The 16,663-nt window shown below is 47.7% G+C and overlaps 6 protein-coding genes across 6 annotated transcripts; 3 read left to right on the forward strand and 3 right to left on the reverse strand.

Annotated features, from left to right (window-relative positions):
- Nucleotides 1-232: 232 nt before the first annotated feature.
- BT62DRAFT_953831 (putative LEU5-mitochondrial coenzyme A transporter-member of the mitochondrial carrier family) lies at nucleotides 233-1,981 on the reverse strand. Its single transcript, XM_043188280.1, has 7 exons — nucleotides 1,907-1,981; nucleotides 1,629-1,848; nucleotides 1,497-1,575; nucleotides 1,301-1,446; nucleotides 1,188-1,251; nucleotides 512-1,139; nucleotides 233-459 (listed from the first exon to the last, which is right to left on the reverse strand). The coding sequence occupies exons 2-6, from the start codon at nucleotides 1,698-1,700 to the stop codon at nucleotides 574-576; spliced, it is 927 nt and encodes a 308-aa protein (XP_043036472.1). The 5' UTR covers nucleotides 1,701-1,848; nucleotides 1,907-1,981; the 3' UTR covers nucleotides 233-459; nucleotides 512-573.
- A 229-nt stretch (nucleotides 1,982-2,210) lies between these two features.
- On the reverse strand, nucleotides 2,211-3,446 carry BT62DRAFT_342032 (uncharacterized protein). Its single transcript, XM_043180568.1, has 2 exons — nucleotides 3,335-3,446; nucleotides 2,211-3,249 (listed from the first exon to the last, which is right to left on the reverse strand). Exon 2 carries the CDS (start codon nucleotides 3,156-3,158, stop codon nucleotides 2,295-2,297), a length of 864 nt encoding a protein of 287 aa, XP_043036473.1. The 5' UTR covers nucleotides 3,159-3,249; nucleotides 3,335-3,446; the 3' UTR covers nucleotides 2,211-2,294.
- Nucleotides 3,447-3,939: 493 nt separating this feature from the next.
- BT62DRAFT_982177 (uncharacterized protein) lies at nucleotides 3,940-5,867 on the reverse strand (the record flags this gene model as incomplete). Its single annotated transcript, XM_043189660.1, has 14 exons — nucleotides 3,940-3,991; nucleotides 4,242-4,282; nucleotides 4,333-4,497; nucleotides 4,552-4,613; nucleotides 4,670-4,691; nucleotides 4,751-4,754; nucleotides 4,856-4,929; nucleotides 4,980-5,047; nucleotides 5,098-5,248; nucleotides 5,330-5,333; nucleotides 5,492-5,577; nucleotides 5,624-5,635; nucleotides 5,715-5,793; nucleotides 5,845-5,867. 14 exons carry the CDS (start codon nucleotides 5,865-5,867, stop codon nucleotides 3,940-3,942), a joined length of 843 nt encoding a protein of 280 aa, XP_043036474.1.
- A 704-nt stretch (nucleotides 5,868-6,571) lies between these two features.
- Nucleotides 6,572-11,351, forward strand: BT62DRAFT_972705 (uncharacterized protein). The gene is made up of 8 exons (XM_043189079.1): nucleotides 6,572-7,412; nucleotides 7,465-7,700; nucleotides 7,751-8,785; nucleotides 8,836-8,893; nucleotides 8,945-9,458; nucleotides 9,511-9,958; nucleotides 10,010-10,907; nucleotides 10,960-11,351. The coding sequence occupies exons 1-8, from the start codon at nucleotides 6,740-6,742 to the stop codon at nucleotides 11,196-11,198; spliced, it is 4,101 nt and encodes a 1,366-aa protein (XP_043036475.1). The 5' UTR covers nucleotides 6,572-6,739; the 3' UTR covers nucleotides 11,199-11,351.
- A 123-nt stretch (nucleotides 11,352-11,474) lies between these two features.
- On the forward strand, nucleotides 11,475-12,927 carry BT62DRAFT_1009577 (uncharacterized protein; the record flags this gene model as incomplete). Its single annotated transcript, XM_043177565.1, has 10 exons — nucleotides 11,475-11,520; nucleotides 11,579-11,679; nucleotides 11,732-11,798; nucleotides 11,852-11,958; nucleotides 12,008-12,137; nucleotides 12,192-12,271; nucleotides 12,334-12,397; nucleotides 12,449-12,570; nucleotides 12,624-12,788; nucleotides 12,844-12,927. The coding sequence occupies 10 exons, from the start codon at nucleotides 11,475-11,477 to the stop codon at nucleotides 12,925-12,927; spliced, it is 966 nt and encodes a 321-aa protein (XP_043036476.1).
- A 400-nt stretch (nucleotides 12,928-13,327) lies between these two features.
- Nucleotides 13,328-15,147, forward strand: BT62DRAFT_904083 (CFS1-like protein; the record flags this gene model as incomplete). Its single annotated transcript, XM_043183547.1, has 7 exons — nucleotides 13,328-13,546; nucleotides 13,608-13,770; nucleotides 13,827-14,417; nucleotides 14,468-14,515; nucleotides 14,620-14,878; nucleotides 14,994-15,034; nucleotides 15,086-15,147. 7 exons carry the CDS (start codon nucleotides 13,328-13,330, stop codon nucleotides 15,145-15,147), a joined length of 1,383 nt encoding a protein of 460 aa, XP_043036477.1.
- Between the last annotated feature and the right edge of the window lie 1,516 nt (nucleotides 15,148-16,663).

A 16,663-nucleotide genomic window follows, 5' to 3' on the forward strand; every position in this document is an offset into this window, starting at 1 on the left:
CTCATGATCTATGCCGGTTATTGGAGATGTCAGGCTTGTTCTTCTTTACTCAGGAGATCATAAAGATGGTCTATGAGTCTGAAAAATATTGTTTGAAGTGAAGACAGGCATTTCAGCGTCTCGCTGAAGCCTTCTGACGGGAGGCGTGGAATAGAACGCCGCTGGTACTGAGCTTTCCACCATCCGACGAGTTGATCAAGGCAGATTTGGACAATTGGTTGAAGCGTTAGGACTTCGTTAGAACCATTGTTGAGTTGTAGAAGAGTGGATCTAAATCGTCGCAGTATCGCTAACTATCATGTACTATAAGTTATCATCTAATTCAATGTATCATTGTCGATTTAGCCAAGCACCAGAAACCAACAGACCGATAAGTGCTATCCTAAAAACTTCAGGTTATGAGGCTATAATATAAAGAACATCGTGCCCATATGACCCGAATGCCGAAATCTACATTTACTTCACCAGCATGGTCAGTAAGAGATTAGTACGTCAAGATATAGTTACTCACTTCTACTTGCTCGGATGAGGGAAGACCGGGAAAGAAAGCAGTGGTCCAAAGGATTTGACGTCTTAGATATCTAGTAGCTTCTTTGCGGCCTGCCAAACAGATAGTGATATACTATGCATGGGAACCTGCTTTACCAGTCCAATCCCCAATCCTGTATAGAAGCCTCTCCACCCACTCGTGCGCTGTATCGTCACTACGGTCTCCCATATACCGAAAGCCCGCTGAGATCCGCTGGCATGGCCACTAGCTTGCTGTATTCGTCTCACCACTTCAAGAGGATATGTAGCAATTTGAGCGGTCGTACCAGCAATAGCTCCGATGATTAAGTGTAGTTTATGCTGATTCGCAGCGCGAGAAGAGGGAGAAAACCATTCGCGACTGCGCTGGTTGAGTGTTTCCCATACCAGGAAAATTCCGCCACGATATGGAACGGTGCCAGCAAGAGTAACGACGAAACCACGATAGAAATTTCGAAGACCACCGGGGACAAGAGGAGTATGCAGGTGTTCTTTGTATATGCTGCGTATTAGAGTCAGGAGTGTGGGCTGAAGACTGGAATGCTGTGTAGCTACAGCCATTCGTACACGGACGAGTTCGAAAGGATATGTTATTGGCAAGGCCGAGACGCCTATACCCGCACTTCAGAATCATTTCGGCCGCTGGAAAAAGGTCTCACCAGCGATAGAACCAGCGATGAGCCTGCGGAAAGATGTTTGGTCGGAAGCCGTGGGCATAAGGATCTAACTGTATTGTAAGAAAAAGTCTAGTTCAATACTGCTACACACATACCTTGGAAGCGCTGTCATACACCGTGTAGCCAAGGGCTGCATGTGGGACAGCTCTAGAGAGCGTCAACGAATTCCCTCGGTAAAGCGCCAGAAATCCTTGGGTCCGAACAATATGCTCCAGTGCCTTATACACGCCGCGCCAACTGCCTAGGTATCCGTCATTGTATCTCTTACGAGACGACAGCTAGCTGGCATACCTGAGAAACGGGTGAACTCTCGGTTCTGGGTTTGAAATAGAATCTTGATACGTTCAAGAGGTGCGACGGCAGTCTTCGCCTACGGTAACGGTGAGTATTGTCATCGGAAATCGAGAGCGCTGAGTGACGCACAACGCCGCCAGCAATTCCTCCCGCGAGGGCAGATCTGAGGTAATAATCTGTTTTTGATATTTTCATGCTCATATTTTCCGAGTCTGGTTCTCCATTTGAGAGGAAAATGATCAAGGCGGGGCCACAGGCGGCATGGATGTGCCAGAAAGGAAAGGTCGATCGAGATTAGTGCGGCGACGAAATTATTCTTGCGAATGTTCTGCACCTTTTCTTTGCGGCCCTTTCGAAACTAAGGGTGAGTCAAATAGGAGCTTCCGGATGCTGAAAAAAATACGTACATCCACCTCAAGTAAGCTTGTCGCCACTGACTCCGCTCAAGAAGAATGAGGTTAGTGCTGGACGACCCGGAATACCAGCCTAGGTATATCAAATCGTAACGGCATTCTTGCGAAAGTAGAAGGGCATTAGCTTGCAGGCCCCACCTCAGGTTCCAGTGTTTCTTTTGTGTCCCCAACGTCGATTCAGTTGACCCACTCCAACCGTCGTAGCTCCCTGGCATCGGCGGTAGTAATAAATTCTACTGCAATGAACGTCGAGCAAAAACAGTTTCAAGGGAAAAATGAGAGTACAGAACTCTGGTGGTTGTATATAATCACTAGACGAGAGCACGAAGAATAACAACACTAGATAAAACATCAATCATGATAAGGCGGCTGCTTAGCATATTCAAGGATGAGATACGGCATCCTTGGTTCCTACAACCTCCCCCATAAACTCCCTCCAGATAGCCCTTGCATGATACGTCGTCGAAATATGACCACCTGGCACCCACTTGAGCTGAGAATTACGATAATTCTCTACTAGCCACTTTGCCATGTCTGTGCCCAGGTCGTCATCCGACGAAGCAACGACGAGCAGAGGACGTCGTGTATGTTCTTCGCTAAGAGAATCAGGGCGGAAACCCCAGTCTGAAGAGAGAACATCAGACATTTCCATGAATCCCGCCGATGTCTTCGACATGCTAGCGACCGCGTCCTCAGCCGTCTCCCGCTCTAACTGCCCTTCTGGCACCCCTTCTGAATCCCTCCATTTCAAAAAAGCCTCTCGTTCTTGCTCGCTAGCCTTGTCGAACAGATTACTCCGGATGAAGGCCTCAGCTTTATCCACGGTCTTCAGTTGCCACTTGGTCAAAGTGGCCGCCAGACGGGGAACAAGTCCAAATGGAACTATCTGGGAAGGAGCTCCCATTGATAGATAGATGGGCCATTTCATGCTTTTTGCGTAGCCCTTGTGCAATCGTAAAGGGGAGAAGGGTACTAGAAGTAGGCACCCTACTATTTTCCGACCTAGAGGGAATGTATCGAAAGATGAACCATACAAAATCTGCGCAGGGACGGTGCCAAATGACCCTCCTGCAACGTAGATCCTGAGATTGTCGTTGTGGGGGTGGAGATGGTTTATCGACTCGGTGAAATCAGAAAGCAAAGTCGCGACATAGGGTCGATGCTTCAGACGAGGTGATGAGTTGCCCCATCCTTGAAGAGTCGGTGCCACATAATGAACTCCGAGTTCTTGAAGAGAGGACGACATACGACTGGCTCTCCCAATGCCGCAGGTTCCATGCAAGAATACGACAATAGTAGAGCTGGCAGGGTCACCGTTGTCAGCATAGGCTAAGGTTCTGCCGTCAGAGAGCGTCAACAACTTTTCGTGAGTTTCTGTCATAGGCGCGGTTAGAGAAGTGCCAGACCAAGCATCCAGCGTACCATTTAAACAAATATTTTTGACAAGCACCGATCTCAAGCTCCGCAGTTTGTGCACAGGCTCGTGTTCGAGGCGCTAGTACACGACGCTGGAACTGCGACTGCCAAGTAAAAGACAGATGGTACGCACTGGAAAATCTAAATACATATGAAGGAATATACATTGAGGATGATTGTTCAAGCTTACGCTAACTTGAGGCGGAGCGCTTGTCTCTGGCGCCCGGCCACAGGTCATAATAATTTGACCTTGGACTAGTAGCACTCAATGAGTTGTGAGCATTCCTGAAGCCGATAAGTAGTCATACAGATTCTACTGCGACATCATGACATGGAAACATTCCATGGTGCGTAAACAACAAAGATTCGTATGGAATCTAACAGCACCAAACGACCTTCTGGCACCAGGTTTGAAGATGGTGGATCAAGATCAGAAGCTCAACTCGTAGCACATGACAGATGTAACATATTTCGGGAGATTAGAGTTTAAGGACTCAACACTCGGAAAGAAACCCGGGAGTCCAAGTGGTTCCTCGGACACCGAAATCTAACAACGTAAGTGATATAGTTTGTGCAGAAGCATCAATCTGCTGAGTACTCTTCGAGTTCCCTCAATGCCGTGAACAGGCCTTCGAGGGTGTGAAACACAGGCATGCGCCAGAACTTACATGAGTTACGCTCAGACCTTGAAAAGTACAGAAACCAGTACCATGATGCCATAAATAGATCTCATACATTATACGGAATCAAGCTTTGGCAAGTAGTAGCATGGCGAGCGTTTAGGGAAATTGAGCGAAATGAACACTTCTATTGAGGGTCTTTGAATTTTGTAGCAGATAGGGGTGAAATTATTTCCTCCGGAGAGAACACTGCAGAGGGTCTCCGCTTCGCCTCTTCTTTGCTGTAGTCCCACATTTCATGAGACTCAACATGAATGACCAAATTGACATCAGGCTACGCCGAAGGAGTCGTAGGTCTGGAAGACATCGTAGGGTGGGACGCACTTTGTGATGCTCGGTAGAAGGCATCATATAGGGGAGAGAATCTCCTTGACTACCGTATGCTACTTCTCCGCCAAATTTCCATTCGCCACGAAAGTTAAGACTACTCATCATGGAGTTGGTATACAGTTTAGAGAGCGGGAAGTTGAAGATGAGGTGGGTACCAGGCTGAAATGAAATTACATCGGCTATTCACGATCGTGTGCAGCGACTCGCGTCTACCAAAAAAAAAATCAAATCTAATAGGGCACAAATTGATGTGATGAGGCCAGTCTGCGCCGTAACTGAAGGAAAAAAAAATTGGGCGTCATCTTGTCGTTCTACGGAATGATTGACTTACGGCGTATAATACGGTCGACTAGCTAGCACATCAGAGGTTTGGATCCCGGTTTTATGTTTTCTCTGAAATTGCACATCCCACATCACTATTAAAGCACAAATGGATAGGAAATCGTTCCGTGGAATTTACGCTGAAGAACACACATTGAGAGAGGTTTTCGGGCCCATTAGAAAATATGAAACTCACAGGTGCCAGACCACCATGACATTAATGAAGATATCGGCGAAGCAATCCGCAGCAAGCCAGAGAATCACAACAGCCTGGTTGTTAAAGCAATATCTCACAAACATGTTTATGAGGGATGCGCTACCTTGAAATTGCGGAATAATGTGAAGTGAGGCTGGAAGCCTACTTCCACAGCTGTTGCTATTCCACCGCCTTTTGTCGGACATTAGTGTTGTTCAATTGGCAAATAGTGGACCACACACTTCCTCCTGCCAGAGTAGCTAAGATTATAATAAAGACGAGCCAATGATTGTTCGTTAGGATTTTAACTCTCCACGCAAAGAACACTTGGACCATAGGGGCGATAATACCCTGTAAGAAGGGATGCGTCAGTGTCGTCCACCCAAAAGTCGGCTATCGACTGACCGTAAGGGCAGGGTCTAGACAAGACGCAAGGCCGTGACAGTAATGCGCCGATGAAGAGTTTGAAGTGACTAACCTGTAGCAAAAACTAGCAACGGGTTCAGACACGTTATTTTTTATTTTTTATTTTTTCTCGTTAGCACGGTAATATGCTCACCCCAGTCAGCGTTCCCAAGAACTGCGACATCACCTGAATTTCCGTTAGCAACATATATGAATTATTTGGTCCTTAACTTGCCAAAATGCATGATGAGAGACCTGTACATGTACACAAAGTCGAAAACCGTGTTCAGGGTGTCAGCAAAAAATAGTACAGCAACCTGATACAAACGTCAGGACTGGTCACTCAGTAAGAAAGGTACTTACATAGAGTTTCATCTAGGTCTTGTCTCTGTAGCCGAGTCAGAGTGGACAGACGGAATGAAAGTGGCGAAATGATATACTTCTTGTAGGCCACGTAGTAGAGATAGACCTGAGTGATCATGATCCCATAGAGAAGGACATTACAGACGAAGCCAATGAGCATAGGTCCATGGCTGACATAATAATACATCAATAAGCCGGGATATGAGAGCATAAAGACTTACGCTACTTCTGCTGGCGTCTTCATGACGATATAGTCAAAGGCGAATTAAGGGACTCCCTTAACGCCCCGACGTATTTATGAGGTAGATCTCCGGCAACTTACGAAGTCGGGAGTATGCCAGTCTAAATAACTTAAGGTTTCCACTGCGCTCGCTGGGGCCTTGGTCCAAGCGCCCAACTTGGGGTACCAATGGCAGCTCCACAGTTTAGGGGAGCAGCGGCAAGCAGCATCTGAGGAAGGAAAGTGAATCAATAGGCTAAGTTTAGATCGGAAGTAGAACGTACCCAATGAGCATTCAGTGAAACGTTGATACTACATGCAGTTTAGGATGAATGTTGAAACGGGTTAATAAATGGACTAACCTCTGTCCCATTCACTTACGACGACGAACACTTGGATTATGTTGCTTCTGCAATACTCAATCTACTGTCAAGTCGGACCATAAACCGGAAGAATGGTGTAAATATCGTTTTTAAGGTGTAGACTCGGACACCTTGAACTAGCTGCTCATATTAGCCAGAGCTTCGGATGCGAGATAAAAGGATATTTCATACTCAGCTAGTAGAAAACAAGGCGAGACCGTGCTGAATGCCTCTTTGACCGTCAAGAACGTGGTTGCTGTCCTTAGTTCAACTTGAAGGCTGCCGAACGAGGGGCCGGCTACACCCGAAAGTTCTAGGCAAACAGCACCAAGCTACGCGTACGCGTTGAACATGACCGTGTTGAGGGCCGTCACAATGGTCTTGTCACAATGGACATAGGAGACCTGTCCAGTCACGCCTCCCTCTCTCATTCTCTACCCCAACTTCACCCTGAAGTCATCAGGGCCCGCCGCCTTTCCTATCCATTGCCTTGAGTCGTTCGCCATTGTCTGTAGCGACGAGCGCGATCTGGCTATGTTTCTTCCTACTCCTCCCAGCACAGCGCATCGCGCCGACAAAGAAAATCGTCCTATTGCCTCATCGTGGCATGTGATATGGTCGTCTACCGACAAGATTCACCCTCTTTCTAGTCTACCACGCGTTCCACAAATTCGCAGCGCGTCCAAAGACCATCCAACGAAGTCGATCCTGAAGAAACCGTCGCGTTTATCTCCGATTCCAGAGATGAGCAAACGAGAGATCACACCAGAACCCGGCTCTCCCCAGGAAAACGACAAGTACCTGGTGACACCGCTGTCGAAAATCGTTGCCTCTGATCCCTCAATGTCGGACCTCATCGAATCCTACTCAATCTTAACGGCAAGGCTTCGGTCCTGTATTCATGACGTGGATGAAGTCAAGTCATCGTGGCCTCTTTTTGATCCACTAAGAGAACGCCGAGCGAAGCTTGCAAATGCCATCGTCAGAGATGTAGGAAGGGCGCTGGTGGATCCCCTTGGAGGTGCGTTGACGGAGAAAGAACAGAGCAGGGTCCTCCTCCCATCACCGAAACAAAGTCCCAAGAAAAAGAGAGGAATGGATGCGGACCAAGTAAAATACGCCCGCGATCTCTGTACGACCACCCATGCTGTCATCAAGTTTCTGGGTTTTGTCCTTACAATACCTGCCATTTCTGAGATCTTCACAGGTATGTTGATCATACTTTTCACGATAACGAGATGCTCAAGTCCACCGACTAGACGCTGAGCTACGGTCTGTGATGACCAGCGTCTTGGCTATACCGCTTGCCAAAGAGCTCCCTACACTATATACGCGCAAAACGTGTGCGCTATCTATCTGGCTCATTCAAGTCCAACGACTTCCTGCAGAAGTTCTCGAGCCCGCTGCCGATCGAATCGCCTACGCGCTCTCGCGTGGCATCGATGGTGAGTTAGGAAAAGAAGGTAAAAAAGGTTCTGCAAATGATGGACTAAAGGTGCGTTTCTTTTTGGATGATCTTGACATTGATCTCAATGCCCCACCAAGGCCATTCATGATCTATCTCTGCACCAACCCTCAATATTCGTGCCTGCATTTGCGAAAATTATCCCGTCTGTCTTCACAAACCTGCTCAGTCCAAGCATCGTTTTACGTCTGCAAGCGTGCCATGCCCTTGGAGGTCTTGCCATGGCCAGCTCGACCCTTCCCGCATCGGAAATGCACTCAGAACTTTCAGAAAGTGTCGCAACATTCCTCACAACTACTCCTCCTAAACTGTCGCCGTCCAAAAACAAAAACTCTCTTGCTCATGCTGAAGCACCCATCGTTCGAACGTTGCGAACAACCCTTAGCGCTACGGACCCTCTACATGTCGCCCATGGACCGGTTTGGGGTCTTCACATCCTTGCAAGCTTCCTAGCCCTGCTTCGTTCCAGAGTCTATGAGGATCAAGTGATATTCCGTATCATCTCCGCTCTCTTTCAGTTGCCAATGAGACACAAGAAGAACTCGGTTCGAGGGCTGCTGTGTGTTGTCTGGCGCGTCATTACCTGGGTTTATTTCCAGCCTCGCCTCATCTCGTCTGATGAGCCGACTTCGAGTACCGGGTCTGCTCACCAGCTAGTGTCCACTCGAGAAAATTGGTGGAAGTTCGTGAAGACGATCGTATCGATGCACGCAGGCATTAGCACCCTCGCTGCATTGTTTGGCAGTGGCGCCACTTCCGAGGTCATGGATCGGGCCGTTGACCTACTCGAGCATATGATGCACAAGCGTGATTCGACTTTCAAAGACGCCCTTGCAGTCATGAGGCGGCTCATAGGCTTTGAAACGCCCGACGTTGAATGGGACTGGGGACTTCTAACACCGCATTCTCTGTTCTCCTCTAATCCTGGTCTTCTTACTGTCGATTTCACGTCTTTACAGACCGTTGTTTCGCCTATGTATGAAGAATGCGCGGGTGTCGATGATATACGCTCTTTAAGCAAGGAGGAGTTGGTGGACGGTCGCATCTTGACTGCTTTCTTTAACGCTTGGCGAAAAGGCCTCGCAGGCTTCGGACTGAACGATGCAGGGACGATAGTGAGTCGTTCGATCTCTTATTTTCAAGGAGATGCTAATTTCTTGGATAGTCCGAAGTCACATTGACCTGGAAGTATCTCCTCCATGCCCATTTGATCACTCACGAAGGCATGTATATGTGCGCATTTCATTCATTTTGACACTGAAGTATCACTTTAGAGTCTGGGCGCTATATAATAGACGAAGTCGCTCAAATGGCTGTCGAGACATTAGAAGACATCCTCAAAGACTCGAATGTGACAACGCATGCTCCTTCCCCTTCATCTTCTCCGGTTAACACCCCCATCAAGATCCCTCGTTGTACTCCCGCTGCTCTTCTCAAGCTCAAAGTTGTTCAAGATCTATGGACTGTCACACGCGAGCTGATACCAAAGGGTAACCTATGCGTTGCAAACCGTCTTCTCGCCTGTTTGATGAAGAACGAGTCTGACTTGACAGATGGCGATGAATGCGTGAGAAAGGAGTGGGCTTCGCTATGTGCTCAAGTGGCTGTGGTATGTGAATTAGAGGAACTGAAAGCTTTCTGGTCATTTGTGGTGGATGCAGAGATACCTGCATGGAAGTGGAATTGGTCTGAAGCCGTTAGAAGCATTGTCTGGAGAGGTTTTACCAACGTCTGGCACCACGAAGGCACTTGGGAGGGTATCATCGTTCTCCTGAACGTTCCATTCTTGTGAGTATTAATATTTTGCGCCTGAGCACTCAATTGAAAAATCTATTTGCAGACGAGAACACGTTTGGGATCTAACTGACGATGACTTCAGGGAATGGGAATCCCTCCTCGGTATAGGCGTTGAGAAGGCATTTGACTACGGCATGGATGCGTCTGAGTTCATCGACTCTGTCGCCGCAAATGTCTCACAAAGTCTTGATCCAACCTTCACGTCGGCGACAAGGATAACGGACGCGGTTATATCTCGCGTTGACATGGCAGACGTTCGACAAATACCCACATCATTAGTTGACCTTGTCAGTGAGACACTACGGATGAGTTATCCTCCAGAGCCGAGCAATATGACGACATCATTCTGGATGGTTAGGTCGCTGGTCCGCATGCTGGAGACCTGTCCTCCGGAATTGATCTCTAATGTCCTCAGTATCTTACAAGAAGGACTATCTTTATGGATATCGGATGAGTTCAAAGCGTTCAAGCTGTCGGACTATTCAGGCGATGTAAGTTCTACTGTCTACGCCACATTTCCACTGCTCATACTTCCTCCCTAGATCCTGTCTTTGTACGAGGTGGTCCTCATGTCCATGCAAAATCTTCCGCGCGACCATGAGAACCTCGCACACTTCGGCGTTCTCATTGAAGCCGTCTTTTATGGACGCGAAGACAAACCTCAAGGAATATTTGACGCTTTCACCGATTTCTGGCAGGATACGTTCTCGACGAAGATCCCGCTGGGTGGTTGGCCTCAAAAAGTTCGAGCATTCTTCGGTATATGCGAACCTCTCGAGGGGCCAGACCCGGACGAGTTGACATTGCATGACACATGTCCCCAGGGAGAAGCAGTCGAAGAAACGCCTCTGGAGTTGATTATGTTCACAACCCCTCCCTCCTCTCCCATTCAAACACCCGTGCGCCCTCACAAATCCCCGACCACGTTTTCTCGACATTTCGACATCATGCTATACTCCCCTGAATCCCCCACTCTTTCTGGAAGAGCTTCACGTAGATCAAGCGCCGGAAAAAAAGTCAAGTCGGTTGATAATAAGGAGAATGTACCACTTAGTACACCAGTCACGCGATCTGTCAAGGACAAACGTCGTTTGTCGAGTGACAGCAATGAGGGACCAATCCCAAAGAAGCGAAAATCCAGGCATGTCAAGGAATCTCCGAGCACTGAAGACAAGATCCAGAAAGTTTTAGCCATCAATGTGTATTCGCCCAATTCCGATGTATTCTCATCTGGTGGCTCAAGTTCGGGAAGGAGAAAAAGAATCATTATGGAATCAGTCGAGGTTCCAACGTTAAGAGAGGTTAACCGTAGACGGTTAGTCGGGTCAGGGAAAGACCTTGATTCGTCGCCTCTAGGATCATTCGATGATATGCTTTTCCGGGAGATTGGAAGGAAACGCTCGGGCTCGAGCTCTTCAAGTTTTGGGTCTAACTGTTGTGGTAAGATTTCCTTTCTTGATTTTTTCGTGAACATGACTAATCGTGCGTATAGATGACTCTGCTTCCCCCCCTACCATGGAGCCCGCTTCGTCTGATGACGATCCACACTATGGGCAGGTCACGCCTCACCATCTCATTTCACCCGACATTCCCTCCCGCCGGACAGAAGATAATAGACATGACCAGGACCCTCCCAGCGATGATTCAGTTGTATGTCCTAGTCCGACTAAGGACGTAATCCAGAGGCGGCTGCAAAGACGGTCGTCAGGGTCTCCAAAAACGATTTATTGATCAAGTCCGATTCTTTCGCTCTGAATAACACCCTTTGCTTTGTATGTTTATCGCTTTAAATTATCATCGTTATCATCCCTTGTTACTTGCATACCTGTAGTTGTAGTTTTGTCAAAGTTTTGTTCAAAATCTTATCAATTTCGGCTGAAGCGGATATCACGGAAGTGTATGACAAACAGAACCAATCATCCAGTTATTACTTCCGCGGTAGCAACCGCCTCTTCCATGTACCACCATTAGTAGTGCTCTTCCTCTCCATCTACAACCCATCCTCTCATGGCTGTAAAATTCAAACAGTCTAGCACGTTTATCATCTTCTCCCGTATGCTCTGGCTCCGCTTCATATCGGACCTCTACTTACTAGCGCCATTCGACTACAGGACCCTTTCACGAAACTGCAAATCGCAAAGTCTTATTCTGGAATGAAGATCCGAAGAAGGACCTTGTTTTCAAAGCTGAAATTCAGATCTCTAATCCGAAGGTACTATCTAGACTCTATCTAGCTGGAGGACGTCATATAGACCAGTTTGCAGGGCCAGGAGTACACTATCATCCCAAGCACGGGACGAGTCGAGCCTAATAAGAGCATCAGACTTACATGTACGGTCGACTTAACTCCGATGTGCTATCTCGGAGGTGAATCGATGCTCCAGTGACGAGGCATGCCATGACAGAAGACCCCGGACCGTGTACAGACTTGTTCAAACTCAAGAGCTGTCTCGTTGCACCGACCACAAAGATCAAGGACTTGGACTCATATGTGCGTCTATCTGGCTCATTCTTGTTGTTCATTGACTGGTTTGGTTTAGTGGGAGGGAAAGCGCAAGAGTTCAAGCGAGGTACATGTTCAGCGTTTGCGGTTGACCTGGCTGCAGGATCCAAATAGCGAAGCAGGAAATGCCGTAAAAGTGAAACCTGAGAGCGCTATTATCATTCCTAGTAGGTTTTTGTTGTTTGATGGTCTGTGACTTTGAATTTATGCGCCATCACGAGCCAATGCCCGGATCCACGCTATCCCAAGTGGTGGCTTTGAGATTCACAATCCAAGATCCAATGTGATTTTGTACAGATTTGTAGTTACGAATAAGGTGATCCATTCCTGCTCTTTCTGATAGTGTGTGTCCAATGCGTTCAGGGCTTCACGTTTACAGGTCGAACTCAAGGGATGGTGCGTCCTTCGGATACGCGCGAATTTCAAGGTGCGCCTCGTTGAACTCATCGATTCTGCCCATTGAGATCAGCATGCTCAGTTCGCTGTCGTGCTGGAACGTTTTTGACACCCCTAGATAAACTTGTGATATTAACTGCCGAGCTACCCTCAGGCGTGGACGTATCCCAATTAACACAGGGGATAAAACCAATATCTGATGTTGTAAGTCCCGAGTCGATAAAACACCGTAGGTGCCTTAAAACTGATGTTCTTAGTGGCTCCACGAGAAGAATCTGGGGGTAACCCACCACACGCTGAGGGTTGTAAAGGGTCAGGTACAGAAGGAGTCGAGGATCGAAGACGAAGAAGCGGAGCTGCTTATGGATTGCTCGGAAGAAGAGGAACTGGGTGAGTTGGATATTCACGACGACAATATTGACGTGAGACGAGCGAGCTGGCTGTCAAAAGCGATGAGTAGATTTCGTTGAGTTATAGTTTTCGTTGACTAGGGATTCGCAGAATGAAGGCATGATAATGACGCTTTACCGAGCTGGTTATAAGATACTGCCGAATAATTGACGGTGACTCTGTTGTCTTGGTTCAAGTGCTGTCTGTCTAGTAACATTGGAAACGACGGTCAAGAGACACTCCGAGTAGGCCGATTTGGATCCGATTTGGATCCGATCAGTGCTCTTCATCTGGACGTCATTGCCACTAATGTTATTATTTGGCCGTTCAATATTCCCCTTCCTTTTCATCTTCTTTTCTGCCCACAATGTCCAAGCAACTTCTTGATACCCCATCCAAGCACCGCTTTTCTCTCTCTGGTCTCGCCGACAAGAGTTGGAACTTTCTTTCTGAATCTGCTATTCGCTCTGCATGGGCACCACTTACTGGTCTTGCTCAAATGGTGTCAATGTCGTCCGTAGTTTTTTAATCTTATATTTGCTTGTAGTAACGTGCATCATATGCTAGGTTAATGCAGCGCGTTAACAAAGGGAGCTTCCGTGTGCTCACGTACACAGGCGTCCATACTTTCCCTTATGCTGGTCCCAAGAGCCCAGCGGAACGTACCGCAGAACTTCGTATTGTTAACGACGTCTTCTGGATTCGTCTTTGCACCATGGGAGACCTCGGATTTGCCGAAGCGTACATGTATGGTGACGTCGAGTGCGATGATTTGGTTTCTCTTTTCCATGTGCGCATACGCTTCTTATCGCTTCTGCTTAGCATTACGTTTACGTCTGGTACTTTTCAAGATTTTCTTGGATAACAGGGACAATCTCTCCAACTTGGATTCCAAAGCCTCGTATTTATTCACCTTACCACAAAAGATCACCTCATATCGATTCCTCAACACCATTAGCAACTCTCGTTCCAATATATCTGCGCATTATGATATCTCGAACGACATGTTTGCTGGTATGCGTTGATTATACTCTACGAGAACAAAAGTTGATCAATCATGTGTTTTTCAGGCTTCCTATCCCAGGACATGACATACTCATGTGCCATTTTCGAAGACCTTGATGGTGATCTGAAGAGCGGCATTGATTATCGGTATTTCAGTGGTGGGGAGGGCCTTCAGCGGCTCAGCTCTGAGGAGCAGGTGCCCCCGACGATCGATGACGATCATTCTCTCACGCCCGAGAGCGACCCACTTTACCAGGCGCAGATGCGTAAACTTACACACATCATCAAAAAAGCCAAAATCATGCCGGGCCATAGGGTGCTCGAGATCGGAAGCGGCTGGTGCTCCATGGCGATTCTCATTACACAGACTATACCTGATACGACTGTTGATACCTTGACGCTGTCGGTAGAGCAACAGACACTTGCACGACAGCGAATCCAGGAAGCTGGTCTACAACATAGAATCTCGGTGCATCTGATGGATTATAGAAACTTGCCCGCGGAATGGGAAGCAGCTTTTGACAGATTCATCAGCGTTGAGATGATAGAGGCTGTGGGAAAGGAATTTTTAGCAACATATTGGGCGCAAGTCGATTGGGCACTGAAGAAGAAGGGGGCTGTTGGCGTTGTCCAGGTTATAACAATACCAGAAGCTCGTGAGTCCGTTGTTATGCCAGTTGAAGTTATGTTGATCTACATCCCTCAGGATTCGAACGTTACATGCGTGAAGTCGATTTTATACGCAAATGGGTAAGTCTTTACCAGGGTTAAACTTCCCCCGAGCTTACGGACTTTGTAGAGTATTTCCGTTCTTCATAACATTATGATATCAATTCTCATACTGTGTCTTGTATACAGTTTTCCCGGGCGGGTTTTTGCCGACCCTGGTCCTTCTCTTCGAAACCTTACAACAAGGTTCGAAGGGAGACCTCACTGTAGATTCGGTCAGCAATATCGGTCCTCACTACGCACGAACGTTACGCGAATGGCGGAGACGATTTTTAACGGCTTTTGAGAGCAGGATCGTTCCGGCCTTACAGAAACGGTATCCCGACATCATGACCGGTCCCAAAGGCAGGTCTCAGATTGAAGTCTTCAAGCGAAAGTGGATATGTGAGTAACACGGCCTATGCAATGCAAAGAAGATGTGACATTTGGGTTTCTCCCGTCCCCAGATTATTAGTAAGTGTGCGTTACTCAGAGCCTTAATCCAGCAATCTCATTTCCGTAAGTTGTTATTGCGAAGTCGGCTTTACCACTCGTACATTAGGCGGTACGTTCTCGTACATGGATTGGTCGAGTCTTCTTCATCCCAATCCAACAGATCATATAATCTCCTTTACGCGAGAAGGATGTCAGGAGTATGGGTGTTATACATACGAGTAGGGTAGGCGATGTATAGTGATGAAATTATGGAAACCCTTGAGGCGCCGTCATAATTCCATAAACGTGACAAATAATGTACGAATCTGCCTCCAGTTATTGACTCGTAGAGGTGTTTAAACATTTGCCCATCTGCTCAAGTATCCTTCCGCTAAGAGTGTGAACCAAGTGCTGCGCCTGCATCAAGGCTTCTCTTTGCATGGGAATTTCACTGTTAAAGGCAGTGCACGCTCGTCGTAGAGCATGTAGCGCAGCAGGAGTGGTCTGATTGCGCCGAAGTAGCGGACCGCCTTCAGCTGGGGATGCCGGAAGAGGCTCGGTAAGATGTCGCCCACCTAAAGGACGGGGACTTTGGAATACACACGAAGAATCTGGAAGAGTGCTGTGAGTGCAGGGATGCAAGACACCGGGAATAACTGACTGGGTTTCAATGTCTTGGGACCAATGAAAGGAGAACCGATGTCCTCATGCCCAAGATCATCAGAAAATTCTACAAGCGCCGATACTTCAGAAAGAGCCTTAGGCAAGGCGATCAATGAAACTGTACCTGCTTCGGCATGCTCTTTATAACCATCATTCACGATAAGTGCCTCCTGATCCTGACTCTCTGCCTCATCTAAATCCATAGAGAAAGAACCTTGGGAGGACGGTCCAGGTGTCATCAGTTGGCTCTCACGACTTGTATATGCCGTGGACGCGGTGTATCGTGGGATGACAACATCCTCAAATACTCGCTTCCTCCTTGCACCTCGAGGCGAGGGTGGCAACGTTCCAACATCACCTAGAATCTTTTGCTTCTTTGGTTGATTGTCACGGTCTGAGTTGGAAGAAGTAAGACGTTTCAAGGAGGCGGAAACCTTTCGAGACTTGGGAGATGGTGTGGGCGCTTCTGTTCTAACTGGGTGAGATTGAGGGGGGAAAAACGGGAGTCGGGCTGCTGGAAAAGATGATATATTTGATGGCTCGGAAGGTGTAGAATGGACAGTCATCGGGGTTCTGTTTGAAGCCCGAGTGCGCAGGGAACTATTCGGTGTTGTAGAGTGCTCACTTTGCGGGTCCGAGTCAGGTACAACGGAAGATGGCTGACGAACGGTTGTAAGGATGTGATGAGCATAATTGATGAATATTCTGGCACATACAGTAAACTGTGACTCAGGGAGACCATCCCCAACGATCTGGCTGTTCATGTCGTTTAGAACGGACAAACATCTCACAATAAGCGGGGGATAATGCCCATAGAATTCTTCGACGTCCCGGTAGGTGGCGCGCCAGAACCTTATAAAGGCGGCCGGCCCGAGGCCCGAATGATCGTGACAGAAGCCACAAGCGAGAAATGCGGATAGTTTATCGAGAACAAAAATCGATAATTCGTGCTCATGCAACGTATCAAGTGGCCGGCAATACAGTTGACGCATCTGAATGGGTGCGGATGGTATAGCTTAGAGATCGAATGCAGCCAGAGCCCGGAAGGAACGTACAATTTCTTTGTGATCGGCGGAGGAGAGCACATTAGATTCAT

The sequence above is a fragment of the Guyanagaster necrorhizus genome, assembly GCF_019112545.1.
Source record: "Guyanagaster necrorhizus MCA 3950 unplaced genomic scaffold BT62scaffold_25, whole genome shotgun sequence".
NCBI classification, from domain to species: Eukaryota; Fungi; Basidiomycota; class Agaricomycetes; order Agaricales; family Physalacriaceae; genus Guyanagaster; species Guyanagaster necrorhizus.

Excerpts from the sequence above, each read along its gene's own strand:
- BT62DRAFT_342032 (XM_043180568.1), bottom strand. The coding sequence starts at position 3,158 with ATGTCGTCCTCTCTTCAAGAACTCGGAGTTCATTATGTGGCACCGACT.
- BT62DRAFT_953831 (XM_043188280.1), bottom strand. The coding sequence starts at position 1,700 with ATGAGCATGAAAATATCAAAAACAGATTATTACCTCAGATCTGCCCTC. Across the intron at positions 1,447-1,496 it reads AGAGTTCACCCGTTTCTCAG|GCAGTTGGCGCGGCGTGTAT; the intron begins GTATGCCAGCTA and ends ACGGATACCTAG. Across the intron at positions 1,252-1,300 it reads TGTATGACAGCGCTTCCAAG|ATCCTTATGCCCACGGCTTC; the intron begins GTATGTGTGTAG and ends CAATACAGTTAG.
- BT62DRAFT_972705 (XM_043189079.1), top strand. The coding sequence starts at position 6,740 with ATGTTTCTTCCTACTCCTCCCAGCACAGCGCATCGCGCCGACAAAGAA. Across the intron at positions 7,413-7,464 it reads CATTTCTGAGATCTTCACAG|ACGCTGAGCTACGGTCTGTG; the intron begins GTATGTTGATCA and ends TCCACCGACTAG. Across the intron at positions 9,459-9,510 it reads CTCCTGAACGTTCCATTCTT|ACGAGAACACGTTTGGGATC; the intron begins GTGAGTATTAAT and ends ATCTATTTGCAG.